We start from the raw sequence: 25,304 nt of genomic DNA, 5'->3' as shown, positions 1-25,304 counted from the left end.
AAATTCATGGAAGCAACAAAGAATCAAGAGGAAAGTGTTGGATAAAGGACCCTGATAATTTGCTGGAGAAGAGGAGAGAAGAATCTCTGAGAAGGAAATCATGAATAGCAACTGATTCATGGAAACCAATTTTCATCTTCGAGAGTGAACAAACTTCAGTGATCACACATAACATCATCCTTCTCTATTTCTCTATCACAAATCATTAAGAAGTAGAGACGGATCCATGAGCCACAAATAAACATAAAACTGACAATATAGATTTATTGAGAATACAAAATGTTTAGATTGCAAATATAACTGTTGAGATTCTCGCCAATAACCAGATCAAATACGACAAAACTACTTTAGCAATTCGGCAAAATTACGTGATTTAAAGCAAAATGATCATAAATGTAAAAATAACCTAGAATTACTCAAGAGGAACCTCTACTTCACCATCGGAGATCTCCTGCTGAAGGTCCTTGGGGTCCTTGCCGTCGACGGTGCAGCCTATGGACACGCAAGTTCCGAGAATCTCCTTGACGGTGCCGGAGAGGTCCTTGGCCATGGACCTGGGGCGCATCACCCTGACGATCTCGATAACATCGTCCAGTGAGATATTTCCATTATGCTTGATGTTCTTGGTCTTCTTGCAGTCGCGCTCGGGCTCCTTGAGGGCCTTGATGATGAGGGCCGCAGTGAAGGGGACGACGGTGACTTTGGCCTGGCGATTCTGGACGGTGAGCTTGACGGTGACTGGAAGGCCCTTCCAGTCTTTGGCCGTCTCCTTGGTTATGTCCTCTTCGATCTTCTTCGGGGAGAGACCCAAAGGGCCGATCTTCGGCGCGAGAGAGCTGGCTGCCCCGACCTCACTACAATCAAGAGGGAAAATTACACGTCGTGGAGAGGAGAGCACAGCCATGTGAAGAGATTTTACGAGGAGAGGTAAAGAAAAATGGCTTAGGGTTCGGGAACACGAATGGGAAAACAAGGCGCCGAAAAGATTTGCAGAGAGGGGGGAAAGCAAAACTGTGAGAGCGAAAATAATGAAATGAATACCGTCAAAGACAACAATTTTATGAAAATTATTGTCGTAGCCCCTAAAAAAGCGCTTAAAGACAACGATTTTAGATAACCGTTGTAAAATACGTTGTTGATTTAAAAAAAGTTGCTCAACGATAATGGTTTTCACAAAACTGTTGTCTTTTATATTTTTGGGAGCTCAAAGACAATGGCTTTATCTAAAATCGTTGTCTTTTATAAAATTTACAACAGTTTCATCTAAAACCATTGTCTTTGTAGCGTTGTTGTTTAACAATTTTGTTGTAGTGATTCTAAGTTAGTTGAACCAAAAATTATATCATCTACATAGATTTGGGCTATAAATATATCCTCTTTTATTAATTTAAAGAATAGGGTTGGGTCAATTTGACTTTGGTTGAACCCTCTGGATATTACGTTCATACCATGCCCTGGGTGCTTGCTTAAGTCCGTATAAGGATTTCTTTAGTTTAAAGACATAGTTAGGGTGTTCTAGACTTTCAAACCCAGGTGGTTGTCCTACATAGACTTCTTCTTTTATTAGTCCATTTAGAAATGCAGATTTAACATCCATTTGATACAGTCTGAATCCTTTATGAGCTGCATAACTGAGTAACATTCTAATAGACTCTAATCTAGCTACTGGGGCATAAGTTTCATCATAGTCAAGTTCCTCTACTTGACTAAACCCCCTAGCAACTAGCCTAGCTTTGTTTCTAGTAATTTCCCCCGTTTCGCTTAATTTATTTCTAAACACCCATTTTATTTCTATTATTTTCTTATTTTTGGGTGGTGGCACTAAATCTCAAACTTCATTTTTTTCAAATTGAGCTAGTTCCTCTTGCATAGCTATGACCCAGTCTGGATCAAGCAACGATTCAGCTACATATTTGGGTTCAATTTTTTAAATCAAAGAGATTTGAGTTAGGTTTCTAAAGGATGACCTAGTTTGAACCCTTAAGTCTAGATCACCAATTATTTGGTCAATTGGATGATTTGGGTTGACTCTTATAGTTTTAGGCGGTTGAGTTTCTTGAATTTCTTGTTCCTCTTCATGATTTAACTCTTGATTGGTTCTTTCCATATTACTGTTGCCTTGAATAAACTCAATTGGCTGAAGTTGGGTTTGTTCGAGGTTTTGTTTAGATTAATCAAATTTTACATTTGTGGTTTCTTCAATTCTTAATGTAACTTTATTGTATATTCTATAACCCCTACTGTTCAGTGAATATCCTACAAAAATTTTATTTTCTATTTTAGAATTGAATTTTCCTAAGTGTTCTCTTGTGTTTAGGATGAGGTTGGACACCCGAATACTTTAAAGTATTTTATATTGGGTTGTTTATTGCAATAAATTTCAAAAAAGGTTTTGTTATGTGTTTTATTTAGTGTTGTTCTATTTTGTACATAGCAGGTTGTACTAACAGCTTCTGCCCAAAAGTACTTAGGTAAATTATATTCATTCAGCATAGTTCTAGAGGCTTCAAGTAAAGTTCCATTTTTTTCTACTATTCCATTTTGTTGGGGAGTTTTAGAACACGGAAATTTGTAATGATATCTGTTTTCAAGATAAAATTTATTAAAGTTAAGATTTTTAAATTCTCCCCCATTGTCACTTCTAATTCTTTTAATTTTAAGGTCTTTTTCATTTTCTACTTGTTTGCAGAAGTTTGTAAAGATTTCAAATGTTTCATCCTTATTTTTTAGAAATTTTATCCAAGTGAACCTAGAATAGTCATCTATTATTACTAGATAATATAAACTTACATTTATTGATTTGACCCCATGGGAGTCAAATAAGTCTAAATGTAGAAGTTCTAGTATTGAGTTAGTTTGAGATTGATTAGTTGGTTTGTGAGTAGATTTTGTTTGCTTACCTTGTTGACAAGCATTACATACTGTTGAGTGTAAGTTAGGTAATTTTGATAATCCTCTAACTAATCCATTTAATTTGCTTATATTTCTGAAATTTGTGTGTGACATTCTTTTATGTCATAACCAAGTTTCTTCTTTTTGTGTTAAATAACACTTAATTGAAGAAGTGGTTAAATTAATTGCATAGATGTTATCTTTTCTAAACCCTTTTAGACTTATCATACGGTTATCTAGGTGCTTGATTAAGCATTCGGAAGACAAAAACCTAACCTTATATCTAGTGTCACACAATTGACTAATACTAAGGAAATTATACTTGAAATTTTCAACAAGTAAAATATTTGTAATAATGATGTCAATTTTAAGCTCAATGTTACCTATACCAATTACCTTGAGATTGTCATTGTTTCCAAATGTAACTGTTCTTAAGCTTTTGTAAGTAAGTTGGGTGAATTTGTTGTGATCTCCAGTCATATGTTTGGAGCAACTACTATCCAAGATCTACTTAATTTCCTACAATAGGTAGGAATTATGGTTAGTCTAAGTTTAGTCTTTACTTAAAAATGATTCTTTAGTTAATAATAATTTTTTAAGTTAAAAAAAAAAAAGAAAATAAATTTTAAGTTAAGAAAATATATTTTAAGTTAAAAAGATAATTTTTAGAATGATTTTTTTTTAAAAAAATGATTTTTAAAATGATTTTTAAATAATTTTTCTTATAAAAAGATTTTTAAAATGATTTTTTAAAGGTTTTTAAAAGAATTTTTAAAATGATTTTTTTTTTAATTTTTAAAATCATTTTTAAAAGAATTTTTTTTTAATAAATTTTAAAATGTTTTTTTAAGCTTTTAAAAGGATTTTTAAAGAAATTTTTTAAATGAATTTTAAAGTTTTTTTAAACGAATTTTTAAAATAATTTTTAAAACAATTTTAAAAATTATTTTTAAAGTTTTTAAAAGAATTTTTAAAAGAATTTTTAAAATGATTTTTAGAGTTTTTAAAAGGATTTTTAAAAGAATTTTTAAAATGATTTTTAAAGTTTTTGAAAGGATTTTTAAAAGAATTTTTAAAATGATTTCTAAAGTTTTTAAAATAATTTTTAAAATAATTTTTAAAGTTTTTAAAAGAATTTTAAAAGTTTTTAAAAGGATTTTTAAGATAATTTTTAAAATGTTTTTAAAGTTTTTAAAAGAATTTTTAAAATGATTTTTAAAGTTTTTAAAAGGATTTTTAAAATAGTTTTAAAAATTATTTTTAAAGTTTTTAAAAGAATTTTTAAAATGCTTTTTTAAGTTTTTAAAAGAATTTTTAAAATGATTTTTAAAGTTTTTAAAATAATTTTTACAATGCTTTTTAAAGTTTTAAAAAGAATTTTTAAAATAATTTTTAAAAAGTTTTTAAAATAATTTTTGAAATGATTTTTAAAGTTTTTAAATGAATTTTTAAAATAAATTTTAAAATGATTTTTAAAGTTTTTAAAAGAATTTTTAAAATAATTCTTTAAAATTTTTAAAATGATTTTTTTTTTAAAATTATTTTATTTTAATTTAATTTAAATTTTAATTTAATTTAAATTTATATTAAATTTGGATTTTAAATCCTTTGTCATCTTACCCAATCTAAATTTTCAATCAGGGAATCCTATAATTTTGTGAGATGAATTAGGTTCAATTTTAGGGTTTGGTTTAACTTTGTGTTAGATTCAGGTTTAGCTTTGAGCTCAATAAATAGATATTTTTTGGATAAACTTCTGAGCTATGGTGAGTCACTTGGACATTATTAGAATAATCATGCCTTCGAGATTTTCCAAATAGTCCTATCTACTGAACTTAATACAAAACCTTGGTCTAACTAGTTAGGATCCGTAAAGGGTAGCTTCGGTTAGTTCCACTAAGCCAAATACACCAGGTCGAAGTCATATCTTCCTAGACATGCATAGACAAAGCTTTCCTAACGTACTATCATACAAAACTTCACCAGTACCGTTGGTTAAGTTAAACTATTTTCTCTTTTGAACTAGTCCTAATTACCCTACCGGGCGGATTGGTTTTGGTTACCCTGTCGGGTAGGTTAATTTTGGAGGTGTCAGCTATTCTGGAGCCTCCCCCTGAATAATTGGTCTGTTATTTTTAAATTTTAATTCTAGGTTTATATTTGTTACTTTTATAACTATATTTAACTTGATGATAATCTGATTTTTGATGGGTTTTAAAAATTTTCGATTTTGATTTTGTTGGTCTAGATTTGTGTTTTGGTTTTTGATTTGGTTTATTAGATTTTATATAGTATATTTTATTTTTAGGTATCTAATATTGGTTAATTCCTACTCGTGTGGTTAAACACTCTTTCGGAACCCACACTTTATTTTGTTGTTTATGTTGGGTTATTAATGATTTAAATGTTTTATTTGAACTTGACTTGTAGTCAAGTCCGATTTTATTATAGACTGCTTTTTTGATTATTTAAAATTAGATCTAAGTTCTTAGATCTTGTTGTAAATTTTTCTAACATACTTTTTAATTTATTATTTTTTTTTTAGTGTTAAATTTTCTTCCTCAAGTGTTAGGTCTTGAGTTGGATTTGAATTTATGATTTGTACCTTGAGGTTTTGGTTTTCCTCAAGGAGCAATTTATTTTCCTTTTATTTTGCTGTTAATTTTTTATTTAAACAAGCAATAATTCTAAAAAAAAATTATTCAAATTAAAACATACCTCTTCGAGACCTTCAGAAACGAGTACAGACTCATGGCTCGATTCAGGTTCGAACCCGTCTTCCGATTCATCCTCCGATTCTTCTTCGAGAGCCATCAGCGCGAGGTGACTCTGGTGCTTCTGATCTTCGGCCTTCGATTATTCTAAAGAAGAGTTATCCCAGGTTTGTAACAACCACCCTTCTTACTACTACTACTCTCTAAGGATGACCGTTACTTAACTACTAACTCTACTTAACCGGTATGATTAAATATCACATGGAAACCCTACCGAAAAATTTCGACAGAGTCTCCCCTGTACCGGTGACCAAATCTATAATACACAAGATATATACGCAGCCACATGCGGCTGGAACACATTTTATTCACAACCACGCAATAATAAATTCATACTATAATCAAAAGACTAGACTAGCAACAAGTACTAAACACAACTCCCAGAATAGGACATAAATAAGCTACAATACGAATCAAACTCAACTACAATCTCACAAACTTCATAATAGTGTTAAAGAAAAGAACTAAAGCATAAACTCTAATCAAATAAGTCTTGCTAGTCCCCTCTAGACCTCTCCACAGTTCAGTCACCACACACATCCATCATCACCACCACCCTGTCGCCTCCCTTCATATCTTAGCTTTTCCTTTATCTGCGGTAGGAGGAAAAAGAAAAGATCTATAAGCGAAAACGCTTAGTAAGTACTAATCTATCTCACAAAATTCGAAATGCATAAATGTAATGCAATAATACTGAAACTGAAATAATAAAGCTATCTGCATGTGCTCATGGTATACAGAAAATGAACAGAATACAAATCATACTCAGTATCAAGCAGGATAACAAGAAACTAACAATGTAAACTTAGAATCAAAGAAAACTAACCATTCTTATTTATTCTAAGCTTGGAACTTATTTCATTTCTTGTATCCTTGTGTTAGAAATTAATCTTTTAATTTCTATCTTTTACTTTCTTCTTCTTTCTTCCTTCCTTCTTACTTTTCTTTTCTTTCTTCCTTCTTACTTAACTTTTCTTTTCTTTCTTAGGTTTTCTTTTCTTGGGCCCAGGCTTAGTACCATCTCATGCGCGTTCCCTAATAGGTTGGGGTTGCGAGCCACCAATCCTAAAAGAGCAGACCTCGGTCTACCAGGGCCAAGACCTCGGAAATGGTCACCTGGATTTGTTTAACGACAAGCTCTTGGATGTCGGGTACTAGCCTCTTGCTTGACTTACTTGTTATCTTTCTTATTCTTTTATCTTCCTTATTATCTTTTATTAAAGATTGTGGGAGTCCTTTAAATATACTTAACAAGTATGGGTGTATACTCAACTAACCATGCTATATAACAGAATAAAACAAGTAACTTAAAGCTTACTGATCATGCTATAAGCTAAACTAAAGAAAGCAATTTAAAGCCTTTGAATCATACGGTGAAAACATGGCAAAGGATGCTATTTTAGTGCTTCTAAACATGCTGTAAAATCAAGTATGGAATGATTCTAATCATGCTATAAATAAAGCAAAAGGAAGCTAACTTTGGGCTTTCTAAGTATGCTGTAATAAAAGCAGTATATGTAACTCTACACTTTCTATCATGCTGTAGAAACAGAGCATGGAATGCTACTTTAAGGGCTTCTAATTTCTCATGCTTATAGACTGGAAAGAACAATGACTCATAAATGGCACGGAAGATACAATCAATTAAGCTTAAGGTAAAATCGTCAAGGAAATCCAAACCTAAGCTTAAGGTCTGTTCATGCCATGCAAATACTGATCTTACTCGTGTTACTGTCAGAAAAATTCAGAATTTCTTCTAAAAGCATTCTAACATGTAGTTAAAAATTTAGAGCAACCAAAATAGACAAATCTACACATGCATAGGGCCAGATCCTCTAAGCAGGCTACCACAGCAACCCTAAGGCAGTAAATAAGTTTTCGGAACTCCTAAACAGATCCCAGGATTTCCAAAAAGGGCAACCGAATTCCTTATGCGGTTTACAACAGGAATACAAGCCACAAGAAATCTTCAGAACTACCACTTAGCCTACTAACAACCACAATCCGGTTTAGCTTGTTCCGAGAACAACAAAGAGAATTAAGTCCCTGGCAAGCACCAAAACAGCACATATTGAATGCTATAGAGATAGAACTAAGCCCTAACAACCCTAATCCAGCATGTGCCGAGACAAGGAGAGAAGACTAAACTCCTAACATCCACAATACTGCCTATTTCAGAAATCACTAAGAAAACACAGACCCGGAAGCTACTCCTACCACAGGTGAGTAGTACTTACCGCCGGTCCTTGGACTTACAACCGAAGAGAGGAAGAGATTCTAGGGTTCCGGCCGAAGCTTCTCCTTTGTGCTTCCGAGCTCCTTCCGTCGGGATGACCACGCACGATGAAGCTTGGAGATTGGCCGGAAGAGTCCTTTCGCCGGCACCGGAGAGGAACCCTAGCGCCGTCGCCTCGATGTGTTTTCCGCCCGAGCCGCCGCTGTCGCGCGAGAGAGGTGAGGAGAGAAAGAATTTCGGGAGGAAAAGATCCTTTTCCGAAAAATCACTTAAGTTTTTCCCTCTTATTATCTCTAGGGTTTCCATATAACTTTACTTTAAATATTTTTCTCTCCATACCTAGTTAACAGAACGAGCGTAGCTCAACTGGTCGGGCCAGGTTCGGTTGGGTCAGTCCGACCCGAGGTCCTGGGTTCAAACCTCGCTTCTAACGCTTTTTGCCTAAACTTCTTTGGTTTTGTAAAAATACTAAACGACCTCCAAAAATTACGCAAAAATACTCTAAAAATTTCTAAAAATCTCAAGAATATTTTAAAAACATTTTCAAATATCTTTATGGACATTTGAAACTCAGAATAGGGAAAATTGGGTCGTTACAATCCCCCATACCTTATAAAAAGTTCGTCCTCGAACTTAAAATAGCTCTGGATACTTCTGTCTCATACTGTCCTCCCGCTCCCAAGTGATTTCCTCGTGCTTCTGGTTCTGCCAGACGACCTTCACTAGTGGTACTTCTTTGTTTCTCAATCTCTTGACTGCTCTGTCCACTATCTGTGTAGGTCTGCTCTCATAACTAAGATCCTCTTGGATCTGCACTGACTGAGGCTGAATCACTTGGCTCGGGTCATGGAGACACTTCCTTAGCATGGAGACATGAAATACATTATGTATTGCTGACATGTCTTGTGGTAAGTCTAACTTGTAAGCTACTTTCCCAATCCTCTCTATGATCGGGTAAGGTCCTACATAGCGAGGACTTAATTTGCCCTTCTTGCCAAATCTCATCACTCCCTTCATAGGAGCGACCTTGAGGAAAACTGAATCTCCTACTTGGAATTCCCTACAGTGTCAAGATAACTCTTCTGCCTGCGCCTCGATTCTCTGATTTTCTGGATCGCCCGAGTGGTCTCGTCTACCATCTCTGTCTGAATACCCAGCTCTACTTCCATTTCTTTTCTCTCTCCTGCTTCTTGCCAGCATATGGGTGATCTGCATTTCCTGCCATATAGTGCCTCATAAGGTGCCATCTTGATGGTGGCCTGATAGCTATTGTTGTAGGCGAATTCAGCTAAGCACAGATACTTGCACCAACTTCCCTTGAAATCTAGCGCACAAGCTCTGAGCATATCTTCTAAAATCTGATTCACTCGCTCTGTCTGCCCATCAGTCTGTGGATGAAAAGCTGTGCTGAACTTGAGTTTGGTGCCTAGTGCATTCTGAACGCACTCCCAAAAGTGTGAGGTGAAACGCCCATCTCTATCAGAAATGATAGATTTAGGAACCCCATGAAGTCTGACTATCTCTTTAACATATAGCTGGGCCAACTGCTCTATGGAGTGGGACACCTTGATGGCTAGGAAGTGAGCAGACTTGGTCAATCGGTCTACTATTACCCATATCGCATCATATCCATTGGTGGTTCTTGGAAGACCTGTTATGAAGTCCATGGATATATCTTCCCATTTCCATTCTGGTATTGGAAGAGGCTGGAGAACTCCTCCTGGTCTTTGGTGTTCTGCTTTGACTCTCTGGCATGTCAAGCAGGTACTGACATACTTAGCTACATCTCTTTTGAGTCTTGACCACCAAAACCTCTGTTTCATATCTTGGTACATCTTGGAAGAACCAGGATGCATGGAATATGGTGTACTGTGAGCTTCCTCTAAGATCTTCTTTCTCAGTTCCTCATCATTGGGCACGCAAATGCGACTCCCCTGATAAAGAATTCCGCTATCTATCACTCTAAACTCTGAGTTGTCTTCTTTCTGTATCCCTTGCTTGATCTTCTGGATGTCCGGATCTTCACTTTGCTTTCTCTGTATCTCCACAAGAAGTGTAGACTCTAAGGTCAATGTAGAGAGCTGTCCTTCGATAATTTCAAGTCCAAAATCTGACAACTCCTTCTGCAGTGGCAGGGCTAGTGATGACAAGGACATCAGGGATGCACTAGATTTTCGGCTGAGTGCATCTGCCACTTTGTTAGCTTTGCCTGGGTGGTAGAGAATTTCACAGTCGTAATCCTTGACCAACTCCAGCCACCTCCGCTGTCTCATGTTTAAGTCCTTCTGAGTGAAGAAGTACTTGAGACTCTGATGATTTGTGAAAATTCTACACTGGACCCCATACAAATAATGTCGCCAGAGTTTAAGTACAAAAACCACAGCTGCCAGCTCGAGATCATGAGTAGGGTAGTTCTTCTCATAGTCTTTGAGTTGTCTGGAAGCATAAGCTATGACCTTTCCTTCTTGCATGAGTACAGCTCCTAAACCCATCTTGGAAGCATCAGAGATGTCGAAACTCTTGTCGCTCTGTGGAACAGTGAATGGGAGCACCGATCACTCTTCTTTAGCTCTTGGAAGCTCTGCTCACATTTATCGACCATTCGAATCTCTTGTTCTTTCCGGTGAGGGTCAGTAGTGGAGAAGCTATCCTGGAAAATCCTCCACGAACTTCCCGTAGTACCGCTAGACCAAGGAAGCTTCTGATCTCTCTGACGTTCTTGGGTCTACTCCAGTTGTTGACCGCTTCCACTTTGGCTGGATCCACTTGAATACCTTCTTTAGAGATAATGTGACCTAAAAACGCCACCTGATTTAACCAGAACTCGTACTTTGAGAATTTAGCATAAAGCTGCTTCTGCTGAAGAGTCTGCAGTACTATTCTCAAGTGCGTGTCATGCTCCTCTGGGGTCCTTGAATAGACCCGAATGTCATCGATGAATACAATGACAAATTTGTCAAGATATTCTCTGAACACTCTGTTCATTAGGTCCATGAAGACCGCAGGTGCATTGGTCACTCCAAATGGCATAACTACAAACTCGTAGTGTCCATATCTGGTTCTGAATATCGTTCTGGGTATATCTCTTTCTTTCACCTTCAGTTGATGGTACCCAGAGCGCAGGTCTATCTTTGAGAACACTGTTGCTCCTCTTAACTGATCAAATAAGTCATCGATCCTGGGAAGGGAGTACTTGTCCTTAACTGCTACTTTGCTCAGCGTTCTGAAATCTATGCACATTAGCACGAATCCGTCTTTCTTCTTAACGAACAACTCTGGAGCTCCCCGGGGTGAATGACTAGGGCAAATGAAGCCTTTGTCAAGTAACTCCTGTAGTTGTTCTTGTAACTCCTTCAGCTCTGCTGAAGACATGCGATACGAAGCTTTTGAAATTGGACCGGTTCCAGGAACCAATTCAATCTCAAATCCACTCATTTATTGGGAGGTAGTCCAGGTAGATCTGCTAAGAGTACTTCGAGATATTCGCAGACCACTCGAACCCCCTCTTTCTTACCTTCTTTCTGTTCTTCTGCACTTACTTGACTAGAGCTCCGGGCTCCCTACTGTCTTGTCTTCTATCTTGGCTGGCTTGAACTCTATAAACTCCTCATAGTGCTTGTTGGTGATAGAACTCTTCATAGAACTCTAACCGAAAATCTGCCCAGCTCATCTTATCGACTGCTCTCTTGATCTTTATCCTCTCCCACTACATACGAGCATCTCCAGACAGGCAGAGAGAGGCGCAGTTGACCTTCTCGACTTCTGGCCAGTCAAGAAGCTCCATAGTGCTCTCCAGTGTTTTAAACCAAGCCTGGGCATCCCAGGGCTTAGTCGTGCCTGAGAAGCTTTCTGGTTTCAGCTTCAGCCACTGGATCATGTATGCTTCTTGTCTTCTAGGTGTTGTGGCGACTTCCAGGGCAACTGATAGGACTTCAGTCACTACTGGGGTCTCCACATTAATGGTTGGGGGAGTGGGAGGAGCTGGTTTCTGATTGGCCATTAGATTGACAATCACTTGCTGCAGTGCTCGCTACTTGTCTCCGAAGTTGAGTAACAATTTCAGAGAGAATAGGCCCAGGGGTTCTGGGCTCTTCGTTCTCCTGATCTTGGTTCTCAGTACGAACGGTACGAGAACATCCTTTTTCTTAACATCCAATTATGCAAGGTAAAGACTTGATATCTTACTTTAACCCTTCTAATCATACATAAATACGAATAGAGACAAGGGAAAGTAAATCTTCTATCTTACTTTAGTACTCAAAAAAATTAAGTACTCTATACTGCAGTTAATAATAAGAAAGCAGAATAAAGAAATGATTTAAATACTTTCTTACTTGGAGACGGCGAGGATGATGCTGATGTGTGTGTGATGCTGGAGAATGGAACACTGCTCTGATACCAACTGTAACAACCACCCTTCTTACTACTACTACTCTCTAAGGATGACCGTTACTTAACTACTAACTCTACTTAACCGGTATGATTAAATATCACATGGAAACCCTACCGAAAAATTTCGGCAGAGTCTCCCCTGTACCGGTGACCAAATCTATAATACACAAGATATATACGCAGCCACATGCGGCTGGAACACATTTTATTCACAACCACGCAATAATAAATTCATACTATAATCAAAAGACTAGACTAGCAACAAGTACTAAACACAACTCCCAGAATAGGACATAAATAAGCTACAATACGAATCAAACTCAACTACAATCTCACAAACTTCATAATAGTGTTAAAGAAAAGAACTAAAGCATAAACTCTAATCAAATAAGTCTTGCTAGTCCCCTCTGGACCTCTCCACAGTTCAGTCACCACACACATCCATCATCACCACCACCCTGTCGCCTCCCTTCATATCTTAGCTTTTCCTTTATCTGCGGTAGGAGGAAAAAGAAAAGATCTATAAGCGAAAACGCTTAGTAAGTACTAATCTATCTCACAAAACTCGAAATGCATAAATGTAATGCAATAATACTGAAACTGAAATAATAAAGCTATCTGCATGTGCTCATGGTATACAGAAAATGAACAGAATACAAATCATACTCAGTATCAAGCAGGATAACAAGAAACTAACAATGTAAACTTAGAATCAAAGAAAACTAACCATTCTTATTTATTCTAAGCTTGGAACTTATTTCATTTCTTGTATCCTTGTGTTAGAAATTAATCTTTTAATTTCTATCTTTTACTTTCTTCTTCTTTCTTCCTTCCTTCTTACTTAACTTTTCTTTTCTTTCTTCCTTCTTACTTAACTTTTCTTTTCTTTCTTAGGTTTTCTTTTCTTGGGCCCAGGCTTAGTACCATCTCATGCGCGTTCCCTAATAGGTTGGGGTTGCGAGCCACCAATCCTAAAAGAGCAGACCTCGGTCTACCAGGGCCAAGACCTCGGAAATGGTCACCTGGATTTGTTTAACGACAAGCTCTTGGATGTCGGGTACTAGCCTCTTGCTTGACTTACTTGTTATCTTTCTTATTCTTTTATCTTCCTTATTATCTTTTATTAAAGATTGTGGGAGTCCTTTAAATATACTTAACAAGTATGGGTGTATACTCAACTAACCATGCTATATAACAGAATAAAACAAGTAACTTAAAGCTTACTGATCATGCTATAAGCTAAACTAAAGAAAGCAATTTAAAGCCTTTGAATCATACGGTGAAAACACGGCAAAGGATGCTATTTTAGTGCTTCTAAACATGCTGTAAAATCAAGTATGGAATGATTCTAATCATGCTATAAATAAAGCAAAAGGAAGCTAACTTTGGGCTTTCTAAGTATGCTGTAATAAAAGCAGTATATGTAACTCTACACTTTCTATCATGCTGTAGAAACAGAGCATGGAATGCTACTTTAAGGGCTTCTAATTTCTCATGCTTATAGACTGGAAAGAACAATGACTCATAAATGGCACGGAAGATACAATCAATTAAGCTTAAGGTAAAATCGTCAAGGAAATCCAAACCTAAGCTTAAGGTCTGTTCATGCCATGCAAATACTGATCTTACTCGTGTTACTGTCAGAAAAATTCAGAATTTCTTCTAAAAGCATTCTAACATGTAGTTAACAATTTAGAGCAACCAAAATAGACAAATCTACACATGCATAGGGCCAGATCCTCTAAGCAGGCTACCACAGCAACCCTAAGGCAGTAAATAAGTTTTCGGAACTCCTAAACAGATCCCAGGATTTCCAAAAAGGGCAACCGAATTCCTTATGCGGTTTACAACAGCAATACAAGCCACAAGAAATCTTCAGAACTACCACTTAGCCTACTAACAACCACAATCTGGTTTAGCTTGTTCCGAGAACAACAAAGAGAATTAAGTCCCTGGCAAGCACCAAAACAGCACATATTGAATGCTATAGAGATAGAACTAAGCCCTAACAACCCTAATCCAGCATGTGCCGAGACAAGGAGAGAAGACTAAACTCCTAACATCCACAATACTGCCTATTTCAGAAATCACTAAGAAAACACAGACCCGGAAGCTACTCCTACCACAGGTGAGTAGTACTTACCGCCGGTTCTTGGACTTACAACCGAAGAGAGGAAGAGATTCTAGGGTTCCGGCCGAAGCTTCTCCTTTGTGCTTCCGAGCTCCTTCCGTCGGGATGACCACGCACGATGAAGCTTGGAGATTGGCCGGAAGAGTCCTTTCGCCGGCACCGGAGAGGAACCCTAGCGCCGTCGCCTCGATGTGTTTTCCGCCCGAGCCGCCGCTGTCGCGTGAGAGAGGTGAGGAGAGAAAGAATTTCGGGAGGAAAAGATCCTTTTCCGAAAAATCACTTAAGTTTTTCCCTCTTATTATCTCTAGGGTTTCCATATAACTTTACTTTAAATATTTTTCTCTCCATACCTAGTTAACAGAACGAGCGTAGCTCAACTGGTCAGGCCAGGTTCGGTTGGGTCAGTCCGACCCGAGGTCCTGGGTTCAAACCTCGCTTCTAACGCTTTTTGCCTAAACTTCTTTGGTTTTGTAAAAATACTAAACGACCTCCAAAAATTACGCAAAAATACTCTAAAATTTTCTAAAAATCTCAAGAATATTTTAAAAACATTTTCAAATATCTTTATGGACATTTGAAACTCAGAATAGGGAAAATTGGGTCGTTACAAGGTTGCTTTGAGAGCCTTCTTCTTGGATGTCTTAGATTTGTTGTTCTTTAATCTCGGACACTCGTTCTTGTAGTGTCCTTTCTTGTTGCACCCGAAGCAAGTCACATTCCTTGGTTCGGATGGGGAGTTGATCTCCTGCAGGTCCTTCTTGCTGAACCTTTTCTTCCTCCTGGTGAACATCTTCCTTATCAGGTTCACCAGGTACTCTTCATCTTTGGAATCTTGGTCGGACTCATCTTCAGGTTCAGGCTTAGTCTTTTTCTTTTCCTTGGAGGGCCCTGCAAACAAGGCAATACCTTTCTCGGATTCGGCGTTAGTCTACTCGTGTAATTCTAGTTCACAAAACAATTTGTTGAGTTTTAATTTAGATAAATTTTTTAAAATTTTGTAGGCATCCACGATAGATGCCCACAATGTATTACGTGGAAAAGCATTCAATGCGTACCTGATTAGATCGTGATTCTCCATTTGGAGCCTATGCATGGAGTCCGTTGAGGATATCTTTGATCCTCATATGGAGTTGACTTGCTAGTTCTCCTTCCTACATTTTAATATTAAATAATTTATTTAACAAAAGATCGCGCTTAGTTACCTTTGCGTCGCTTGTTCCTTCGTGTAGTTCAATTAACTTGTCCCACAATTCTTTCGCGTTTTGGTGCGATCCCACTCGGATCAGCTCTTCCTTCGTCAGTCCGCATTACAGCATGTTGAGAGCTTTGTAGTCCGTCGAGGACTTCTTTCTCATGTTTGGAGTCCACTGTTCCGGGTCTAGTGGATTTCCAGAGTTGTCGGTCAGCACCTTGTAGCCTCTGATGACACTGAACCATTGATCAAAATCAGTCTTCAGGTAGACCTCCATCCACTTCTTCTAGTACAGAAAAACTTCCCCATTGAATAGGGGGGATGTACTGCTGAAGCCTTCAATTTGCGACATATTTGTCCTACACACAATTAAACAAAAGAAAAAATCTCAAGACTTAGTCTTGGATTAGTAGTACGGAATAAAGTTAAAGAAAAATCGAATTGGTGTTGCACCAATTCAGCTTAATTACTACGAAATTTTTTTTTCCAAGAATGGCAATAATACCAGCTTGGATTTATAGCGCAAAACTGAAAACCAAACAAAAAAAATAAAACAAATTTCACCCATGTCTGATTGGTGGTTGCACCAAATCAGAGCGGTATCTGCTCTGATACCACTTGTTGGATCATGTAATTTGATAGAGGGTGAATATCGATTTGAATAGTCGAAAAGAATATCGAGTACGCAACAGAAAACACAAAAATAGAACAATGCTAACATGAACCTTTTTACTTGGTTCGGAGCCTTGGTGGACTCCTACTCCAAGGCCCGCACTCGTTGAGTGCTTTCGTTGGGCAATCCACTAGGAATTTGAATAATTATTTAACAATTGAAAGTATAGTTGCTTTAAAGAAAGAATACCGACAACTAAAAAGAAATAAGAATGAGGCGCGTTGTCGGAGGAGCTTTCGCAGCATCGCAGGAGTGTAGCACGGCAGAGCAATCGTTGGAAGATCTTGTTGTTCGTTGTTCTTTGCTCCAAGGCTTCACCCTCCTTATATAGGAAGCTCAGGGCGCCCGGATCCCTTTCGGGCGCCTGGAGTGTGACGTAGCCCGTCCACACATGAAGCTCCACATGGCGACGCGGCTGGGGATAATTTTTTGCATCCCGGGCGCCCGGATCCCTTCCGGGCGCCCGGATCCCTTCCGGGCGCCCGGACCTTTGTTTTTTCAGCAACCTGCAAAAAGCATTAGTCCAAGGCAAAATGCAAAACTACCCTGCAAAACAAAGTGTTAGCATAGTTAAGTTGTAAGAGTAATAAAAGTAGTAATTAGATTTCGTCTCCTTGAGACCGGAATCTAGTCACGATCTCAACTTAGATTTTCGAAATGGATCTAAGTTGGATTGACGTCTAATGTTCCCTTCCCGGGAACGCGTCCTCACAGTCACTACCCTCCAGTGAATTACCTTCATTTACCTGCCAAACGTCTGGTCAGCCCTTCGACCCGTCTGGACTTCGTGTCAGCTATCCGGTCAGCCCGTCGACCTAACTGGACTTCGTGCCAGACGTTAGGTCAGCCAGTCGACCCGTCTAGACTTCGTGCCAGCTATTAGGTCATCCCATCGGCCTAGCTGGACTTCGTGCTAGACGTCAGGTCAGCCCATCGACCCATCTGGGCTTCTCCTGTACACTTCATAGAAGTGTTAGATCAATATGAAACTAACTTAAACTACTTTGTAATTCATCAAACCTTGAGTTAGACCGTTAGTGTTAACTGCACCAACACCCCCTATTCCAGCACCACCTCCAGCTTGAGCACCATGCCCCGCCCCTCACACTCTAGCCGATCGAGCTACCAGACTTGAGACATCTATGACTGGTCTTCGGCAGGAGGTCTCTGATTTCTGGCAGGGCATGTAATGGGAGATTTCTGATCTTGGACGAGACATGTGGCAGGATGTCTCTGATCTTCAATGGGACATATCCAGCTCTCGAGAAGATGACCGGACTCGTCATGCTGAGTTGATAGAGATATCACGCTCTTTGGGTTCCGGACCATCCTCCTCATCATCACAATAGACTAGGAGCTATTATCTACATGCATTTTGTCTTGACCGTTGTTGTTGTATATTGACTTATTTTCACTTCAGATATTGACTTGACACATTGTGTTTAATAGACTAGGACCTTTACATTCAAAAGTGTTTTCAAAATTTTCTTTAAAATTCTAGGGTAAAACTTTTTATTTCTCAAACTGCCCTATTCCTAGACTGTTAAAAAACAATTTTAGCTTTAATCTAGATCAAATCCTAAGAATGCATGCTCCTATAGATCTAGGACTTGAGCATCTCACCAACACATTAGGACTACCTTGTTTGTGTATTACTGAATTTAGAAAGGGGTGAGATGCATAGACAGATTGCTTGGACTTAAGATGCTTATATCAGTGCATCAACATAAGTCTGGGCATTAAATACCAAACAAATAGTAATCAGGTTAAGTATTTCAGCTAAGTTAAACACTAACTGAATATAGTTAACTTAACCTGACTAACCAAGTGAAAACTGTTATCTTTTGATAGTCACTAAGTAACTAATGGTTAGATAGTTAAGGATTTTTTTTTTGTTCTATTTTAATGTCAGGTTCAGGGGGAGCATTAATTTAAGTTATTTTCATACTTAATAAACTATTTGTAACAAAATTATTTTATCTTTTTTGAAAATATTTTGTAAATTTATTTTTGAAAAGTATTTTTCATTTCCTTGAAAATACTTTAGCAAAATTATTTTAAAATTACTTAAATTTTGCAAACTTATTTTTAAAAATTGTTCTAAAATTAATTTAATTTTGCACACTTATTTTTGAAAGTTGTTTTGAAAATTACTTTAACTTACAAAAATAAGTTAACTTACAAAGTTAGTAGGTTTTTTCCTTTATATTTTGCAAAAATTATTTTTGAAAATATTTTTTTTCACATTAACTTAAAAACTAAGCTATTTTGACAATTATGAAATAGTAGTAGGTTTTTGAATATGTGTTTAAAAGTTATCTTCCAAAACTTAGCTATTTTGAAAATTATAAAACATTAGTAGATGTTGAAAATTAAAGCTTATATTTTTTAACAATTACTTTATCTGATGCCTTAACGACTTTTCCAAAATATTCTTGTTTTCTATATTAAACTCCCCCAAGTCACTCTGAATTCAGTTAGCAATCTCTATTGCAAATTTGTTTCTCTTAGCTAATTATTCTTATCTTTTCTATGTTTTTCGATGAATGTCAAAGGGGGAGGGTTAGGTGGTTTAAGTTAGTACCAAAAATACCAAGCATAAAACACCAACTAGCTAGAAAACTATTATTTACTTTTTGTATATTTTTAACTAACTTAACTCGGGTTGTCATTGTATCAAAAAAGGAGATATTGTTGTTACGATTAGCACTAACGGTCTAACTCAGATTTTGATGAATAACAAAGTAGGTTAAGTTAGATTTGTTGTGATCTAACACTTTGACTGAGTGTACAAGAGAAATCCAGCTAGGTCAATGGGCCGACCAGATAGCTGGTATAAAGTCCAGCTAGGTCGACGGGCCGATCGGATAACTGGCACGAAGCCCAGCTAGGTCGACGGGTCGATCAAATAGCTGGCATAAAGCCCAGTTAGGTCGATAGGCTAACCGGATAGCTGACACGAAGTCCAGACAGGTCGACGGGCTGATCGGATGTCTGGCAGGTAAGTCACTGAGGGGAGTGACTTGGTGAGGACGCGTTCCCAGTTAGGGAACTTAGGCGTTGATCCAACTTAGAACCATTTTGGGAATCTAAGCTGAGATCATGACTAGATTCTGGCCTCGATGAGATAGAATCTAATTACTACTCTGTTTGAATATAATTGTGCTAATACTTTGTTTTGCAGGGTAGTATAAATTATATTTTGCCTCGAACTAACATTTTCTTACAAGAAAAAAGGTGTGCTGGAAAATGAAGGTTTGGGCGCCCAGAACAGGTTCGGGTGCCCGTAAAGCAATTTCTATCTTCACAACTCCGATTGGTCTGACGACGTCACAATCGAGGCACCCGGAAGGAATCTGAACGCCCGAAGCACTCCTATAAAAGAAGGCCTCCACCAGAGCTTCAAAACAACAACTTCTGCTATGACTACTCTGTTGCGCACAGCTCCTGCGACGCCACCAGGCTTCTCCGACAACCTACAATTTAATCTTCTATTTCTGTTGTCGGTATTCTTTTAATAATTTTTGTAATCATTTTTGCGAGTTATTAGTGATAACCCAATGAAAGCACTCGATGAGTGCGGGCCTTGGAGTAGGAGTCAACGAAGGCTCCGAACCAAGTAAAATTGGTTGTGTTAGCAGTCTTTATTTTTCTTATTTTCGCTACATACTCGAATCAATTTTTGAATTCTTAACGATCTCTATTCACCCCCCCTCTCTAGCGAACTCTATGATCTAACAGAAGCGTGTGGTGTTTCTGAGGGACGAGAAGCCAGAGTGGAAGCTTGCTCGAGGAGTAGGCTGGGATATGGGTTCGGGTGAGCCCTATTCTGAATGGAGGAAATCACCCTGGTGATCGAAACAGTGGAAGAGTAAACGGAGCTGTTGGAGCTGCTGGAGGTGACTCTAACTCTGCTAGAGGCGCCCTTGCGCCTTTCTGGTGGAAGGCGCCTTTAAGGGATTGAAGGTGCCTTCGCGCCTTTATAGAAGGTGCCTTCAACCCTTTGAAAGTGCCTTAGACCGGGCAAACAGTAACTATTAGCGAAGATAGACTTTATCTTCGCACGGATAAAGTTGCCATGCTCGAGGCGCCTTCAAGCCTATTGAAGGAGTCTTCTAGCCATGGATAAGATTTTCCAGGGGCTATAAATAGACTCCCAAACCTTGGAAATAAACAACAACTCAAGTATTCATTTCCTAGTCTTTTTCTGAGCATTCAACGAGTGTAAGAGGCTTCTCCGCCTTCATCAAAGGAGATTTTTAGTGCTTTCTTTTGTCTTATATTACAACCACCTAGGTTGTAACCAAGTAACTTTCTGTGCCTCTTTATTTTATTAGTTGTTAAATTGCTTTAATTTAATTGTGCTACTAATCTTGTCTAAAGATCAAGAAAGGTCCGATTTTATTATACAGGCAATTCACCCCCCCCCCCCTTCTTGTCGGTCGCACGGGTCCTAATAGTGCCAACTCACCTGGACACCTCTAGGATTCGGCCCTCTCCAAGTGCCTAAAGCCATTCTAGGCTCCCAGACTCCAGGCGCCTAGAATCAATCTGGGTGCCTGGAACCCCTTTTTCCAGCCATTGTAATTTCCTACATCAATGTGTTAGCAACAATAATAATCTGTAAAATAGAATTAACACAGTAAAATAGAATGATTATTAATTAGATCATGTCTTTCTTAGACCAGGATCTAGTCACGGTCTCAACTTAGACTTCCAAAATATATTTAAACTAGATCAGCACCTAGAGCCCTACTAGGGCTCATCCTCACTAGACCACTCTTCTCCAGTGCTTATCTCACTTACCAATTACAGTCTTTACTTAACTTCTTTGACCCACCAGGTCTTCCTATCAAATGGCCCATATGGACTTCAGCCAGTTGTCAGGTCCCGCAGACCCAATTGGACTTCCTGTTAGTTCCCAAATGGACTTCAACCTGGTGTTAGGTCCCCTCAAGTCTTTCAATCCTACACACTTGGTAAAAAGGTTAGATCACATAACATCTAACTTTAACCTTTTGTCATACATCAAAACATGATCATTAGTGCAAACTGCACCTACACAATGTTCACCAGTGGTCCCCTTCAAGAAAGTGACACCAGATTGACAACCAGACAAAGTCGACAGTGTAAATCCATAGTTGTCATCATAGACGAGGAAGCTCGCTCATGTGGTTGGTCAAGGGGACCCGACCAATGATGGTGTGGTAGCATGTGATCCTCAAATAAAGCTTTATAAGCCTTCACGCAAGTAAATGGAGGTATGATTTTCTAGACACTTGCAAAGATTTCTTCTTTCTAGTTTCCTCTTTGAGCTCCTTCTGCTCCTCTTTATCCCTTCACTGACTTGATTGTTGGAGGGGCAACACCAACAATGTCGGCGCCCCCACCCTGACTAATGCTCATTGATTCATAGATGATCCCTTGCAGCCACCGACCAAAGAGGAGGAAAGAAGGAAGGGGGTCCGAGTGGGTCAAAAGAGACACCATCAAATTAGCATCGTGTGTGAGAAGAGATACAAAATGTTGTCTTAGGAAAGTTACCAGAATACTATGATGAATTCTCATCTTAATTAAAAGACCCATGGCTAACCCAACTTATTGCGACCACATGCTATGAAGGTATGTGCAGTATGTGAAGGTGAACTTTCCTTTATCTGGATCAGGAAGCTGAGGTTATCAAGTTGGTCCCTTCTCACCCTGAGCGGGCCACTCGTACTACTAAAGATCTCTAGCTAGAGCAAAGGGAGTCCTTAATTAGTTGTTTGATCAAGAATCAAGACATTGTCGCTTGGTCTTCAAAGGACCTAGTGGGGGTTCGACGCAAGACAATGGAGCGTCGTTTGCACATCTATAACGACGCCTGGCTGGTCAAGCATTAGAGATGTCATTTTGGCATAGAAAAGACAAGGTTATACATAAAGAAGTCATCAAATTCTTGGAATCAAGACATATACGAAAAGTAAGATACCTTACCTGGCAATCTAATGTGGTATTAGTTCTCAAACCATTTGGAAATGATGTTGGACCGCTGCGGCCGGCTAGAAGGGGGTTTGAATAGCCCTAAAAAAAATAAAACACAACTCTTCTCGAACTTTTCAAACTAACACTTGTATAAAATAATTAAACAAACTAGAACAGAAAAATGAGGCTCACAATTTACTTAGTTACAATCGAGGGCGTTGTTAATCCAAGGCAGATGAAAAGCGTACTAAAAGAAAATCTCCTCTGAGCGGAGAAGCCTCTTTCAGCGTTGACGCACAAGAAATAGAAGCTTAACTCTAAATAAAAGCGTACAAGTGTTGGAAATGAATTGCTTGTTATATTTTGAAGCTTCTGGACCAAGGCTATATTTATAGTCTTGGTCGGGGCGCCTGGAAGGGTTCTGGGCGCCCTAGGGGGATTAAACTTTATCCCCAACGCACGGATCTCGGTTTGACTGAGATCTGCATATATTTTTGGTCCGGGCTCCCGGAAGGGATTCGGGCGCCCAGGGTGGGAAAAGTCAACCTCGTTGACTTTTTCAGCCCGAGTCTTCTGCTCTGGCTCCGTTCGCCTCGGTTTGGGTCTTCCGCTTACTTGGGTGATCTCGGCCATCCGGAATAGGGTTCACTCGAGCCCAACTTCCGGTCTTCTCGAGTAAGCTTCCGCTCCGGCTTCTCGTCCCTCAGAATCATCGCGTGCTTCCTTCTAGTCCGTAAGTGTACCAATCCACGGTCTTCGTCCCACGGTCGCACCTCGTGCCGACCTTCTCGCTAGCTGCGTCTCTTGCTCCCCGAGCAATCTTCCGCTCCGGCTTCTCGTCCCTCAGAACCACCGCACGTTTCCTTCTCGTCCGTCGGTGTACTCTTCCGTAGTGCCTCATCCCTCGGACGCACCGCATGCCGTCCTTCTCACTAGCTGCGTCTTCCGCTCGACTACCTGTGCTCCTAAGCTCCTGCACACTTAGACACCAGGTTAAAAATACATAGGACCTAACTTAACTTACTGATCACACCAAAACAACCTTGGAGTTCCAACAATCTCCACCTTTTTCATGTGAGCAACCCAAGGTAAGGTAAGGTAAATAGACATAAAAATAAACTAACTAATTTTTTAATAAAGTGCAAAAAGATAGAAAATTTTGGTCTACCTCCCCCTAGAATTATACTTTTCCTTCTCCCCCTTTGATCACATAAAAAACATTGGGATTCTGAGAAAAAATCTAAGGGTTGAAACTTAGAAAATTTTGAAAATAATTATCAACAATATTTTGAATTTTCTTAAAAAAAATTTATGTTAAACAAATTCTAACTTAGAAAATTTGCAAAAGAAATATTTAAAAATTTCTAACTTAAATCTTTGAATTTTCTAAGTAAAAGCTTCAAGTGAGAAAATTTTATGAGAAGAAAGAAATTTAAGAAATAATTTTCAATTTTTAGAATAAATTTTAATTTAGGCAAAAATAATTTTTGAGAATTTTTCTAAGTAAAAAATTTTACGCACAAAATTTTTTCTAAGTATAAAAATATTTTAGAAAGATTTCCAAAAAATATTTGAAAAACTTTTTAAAGCATTATTAAATTTTAATGCTTTACCAGAAAGTTAATTAAATATTTTATTTCAATATTTTGGCTTCCAGGCCGTGGCGAGGCACTAAGCCTTCTTGGTTATTGGAGCAACAACCACTTCCTTAGACAAAACCTCATAAAGAAACTGACTGTTTAATTTTCTTACTGAAAGCGTTAAATCCGATTAAAAGTTCAATTTAAACATGACTTTGGAACCCAATAAAGGTTCCAGCCTACTGGATTAACTAAAAATTTCTTATGGACATTAGGGGTGAGCAGCCAATCCGCCAAACCGACCAACCCACTTATACCGACTCGAACCGAACCGAAAAAAAATGATCCGCCGGATATAGGGTCGGATGTAGGGTCCTAATATTGCATTATCTGATCTAGTAGGGCCGGATAGTTTTTTATCTCAATAACCGAACCAACCCGATCCGATCACCCATACTTGTAGCAACTCATGTTGATAAGTTGTTACACGTTGTAGCAACTATTGCAGATAAGCTGCTACACATTATAATAGTTATTTCCGATTAGCTGCTATAACATGTAATGAGTAATGTCTATTATCATTTTTAAAAAATTTATTTTTTTTGTTATATTTATATTTATATTTTATATTTCATTGGATATAGGGTCGGATATCCAAATAACTGATAACCCGTCGGATATCTGAAACATAAGAACCACCGGATATAGGGCCGGATGTAGGTTCCGATTTTGCATTATCTGATCTAGTAGGGCCGGATAGTTTTTTATCCTAATAACCGAACCAACTCGATCCGTGATCACCCCTAATGGACATACCTCTTTGAGATATTCCTAATTTGTCCCTGGGGATATCTAAAATACTAATTTAAATGATTAAATCTTCTAACATTTGTATTAGATGAGCATGCACAGTTTTTTAAGTTATCTACTAGAATTTTCATATTTTTATTCTCTAATTTCAATTTTTCATTTTCTAATTTTAATTTGTCTGACTCCCCTAAAGGGCAAGATTTTGCTAGTATTACTTTTAAATTTTTATTTTCTTTTTCTAATTTGCAGCAATCTTTTGTTAATAGTTTAACGAACTTAAACAATTTGTCGGGAGGAAGAGATCGTACCTGACCTACCTTGTCGATCTTGTTGTCCGTTTCTCCCCTTGAACTACTGCTATTTTCTGACGTGGCTCCCCCTTCATCGATGCTCATTTCGGAAGAGCTTGACTCGTAGTCATCGTCTTGATGACTTGCCATTAGTGCAAGTCCGGAGAAGGCTTCGACTTCCGATTCGGACGACGTATCGTCCCACGTCATTTTTAATGTCTTGCGTTTTTGAACAGGCTTCTTACCTTTATCCTTGTCCTTATTCTTTAGATTGGGCTAGTTGTCCTTGACGTGCCCTTCTTCGTCGTAGTGGTAACAGCGGATGGTCTTTTTCTTTCTACCCAATGGATGGTTAGTTTTTCTAGAATTA

At 38.2% G+C, this 25,304-nt stretch overlaps 1 protein-coding gene across 1 annotated transcript; it reads right to left on the bottom strand.

The window, feature by feature from the left end:
• Nucleotides 1-376: 376 nt before the first annotated feature.
• On the bottom strand, nucleotides 377-904 carry LOC121994872 (60S ribosomal protein L12-1-like). Its single transcript, XM_042548765.1, has one exon. It carries the CDS (start codon nucleotides 902-904, stop codon nucleotides 413-415), a length of 492 nt encoding a protein of 163 aa, XP_042404699.1. The 3' UTR covers nucleotides 377-412.
• Nucleotides 905-25,304: the final 24,400 nt, after the last annotated feature.

This window comes from Zingiber officinale, chromosome 6A, assembly GCF_018446385.1.
Source record: "Zingiber officinale cultivar Zhangliang chromosome 6A, Zo_v1.1, whole genome shotgun sequence".
Taxonomy (NCBI): Eukaryota; Viridiplantae; Streptophyta; class Magnoliopsida; order Zingiberales; family Zingiberaceae; genus Zingiber; species Zingiber officinale.
Note: the sequence above shows the minus strand (reverse complement) of the source record. Positions and strands in the feature narration are given on the sequence as shown.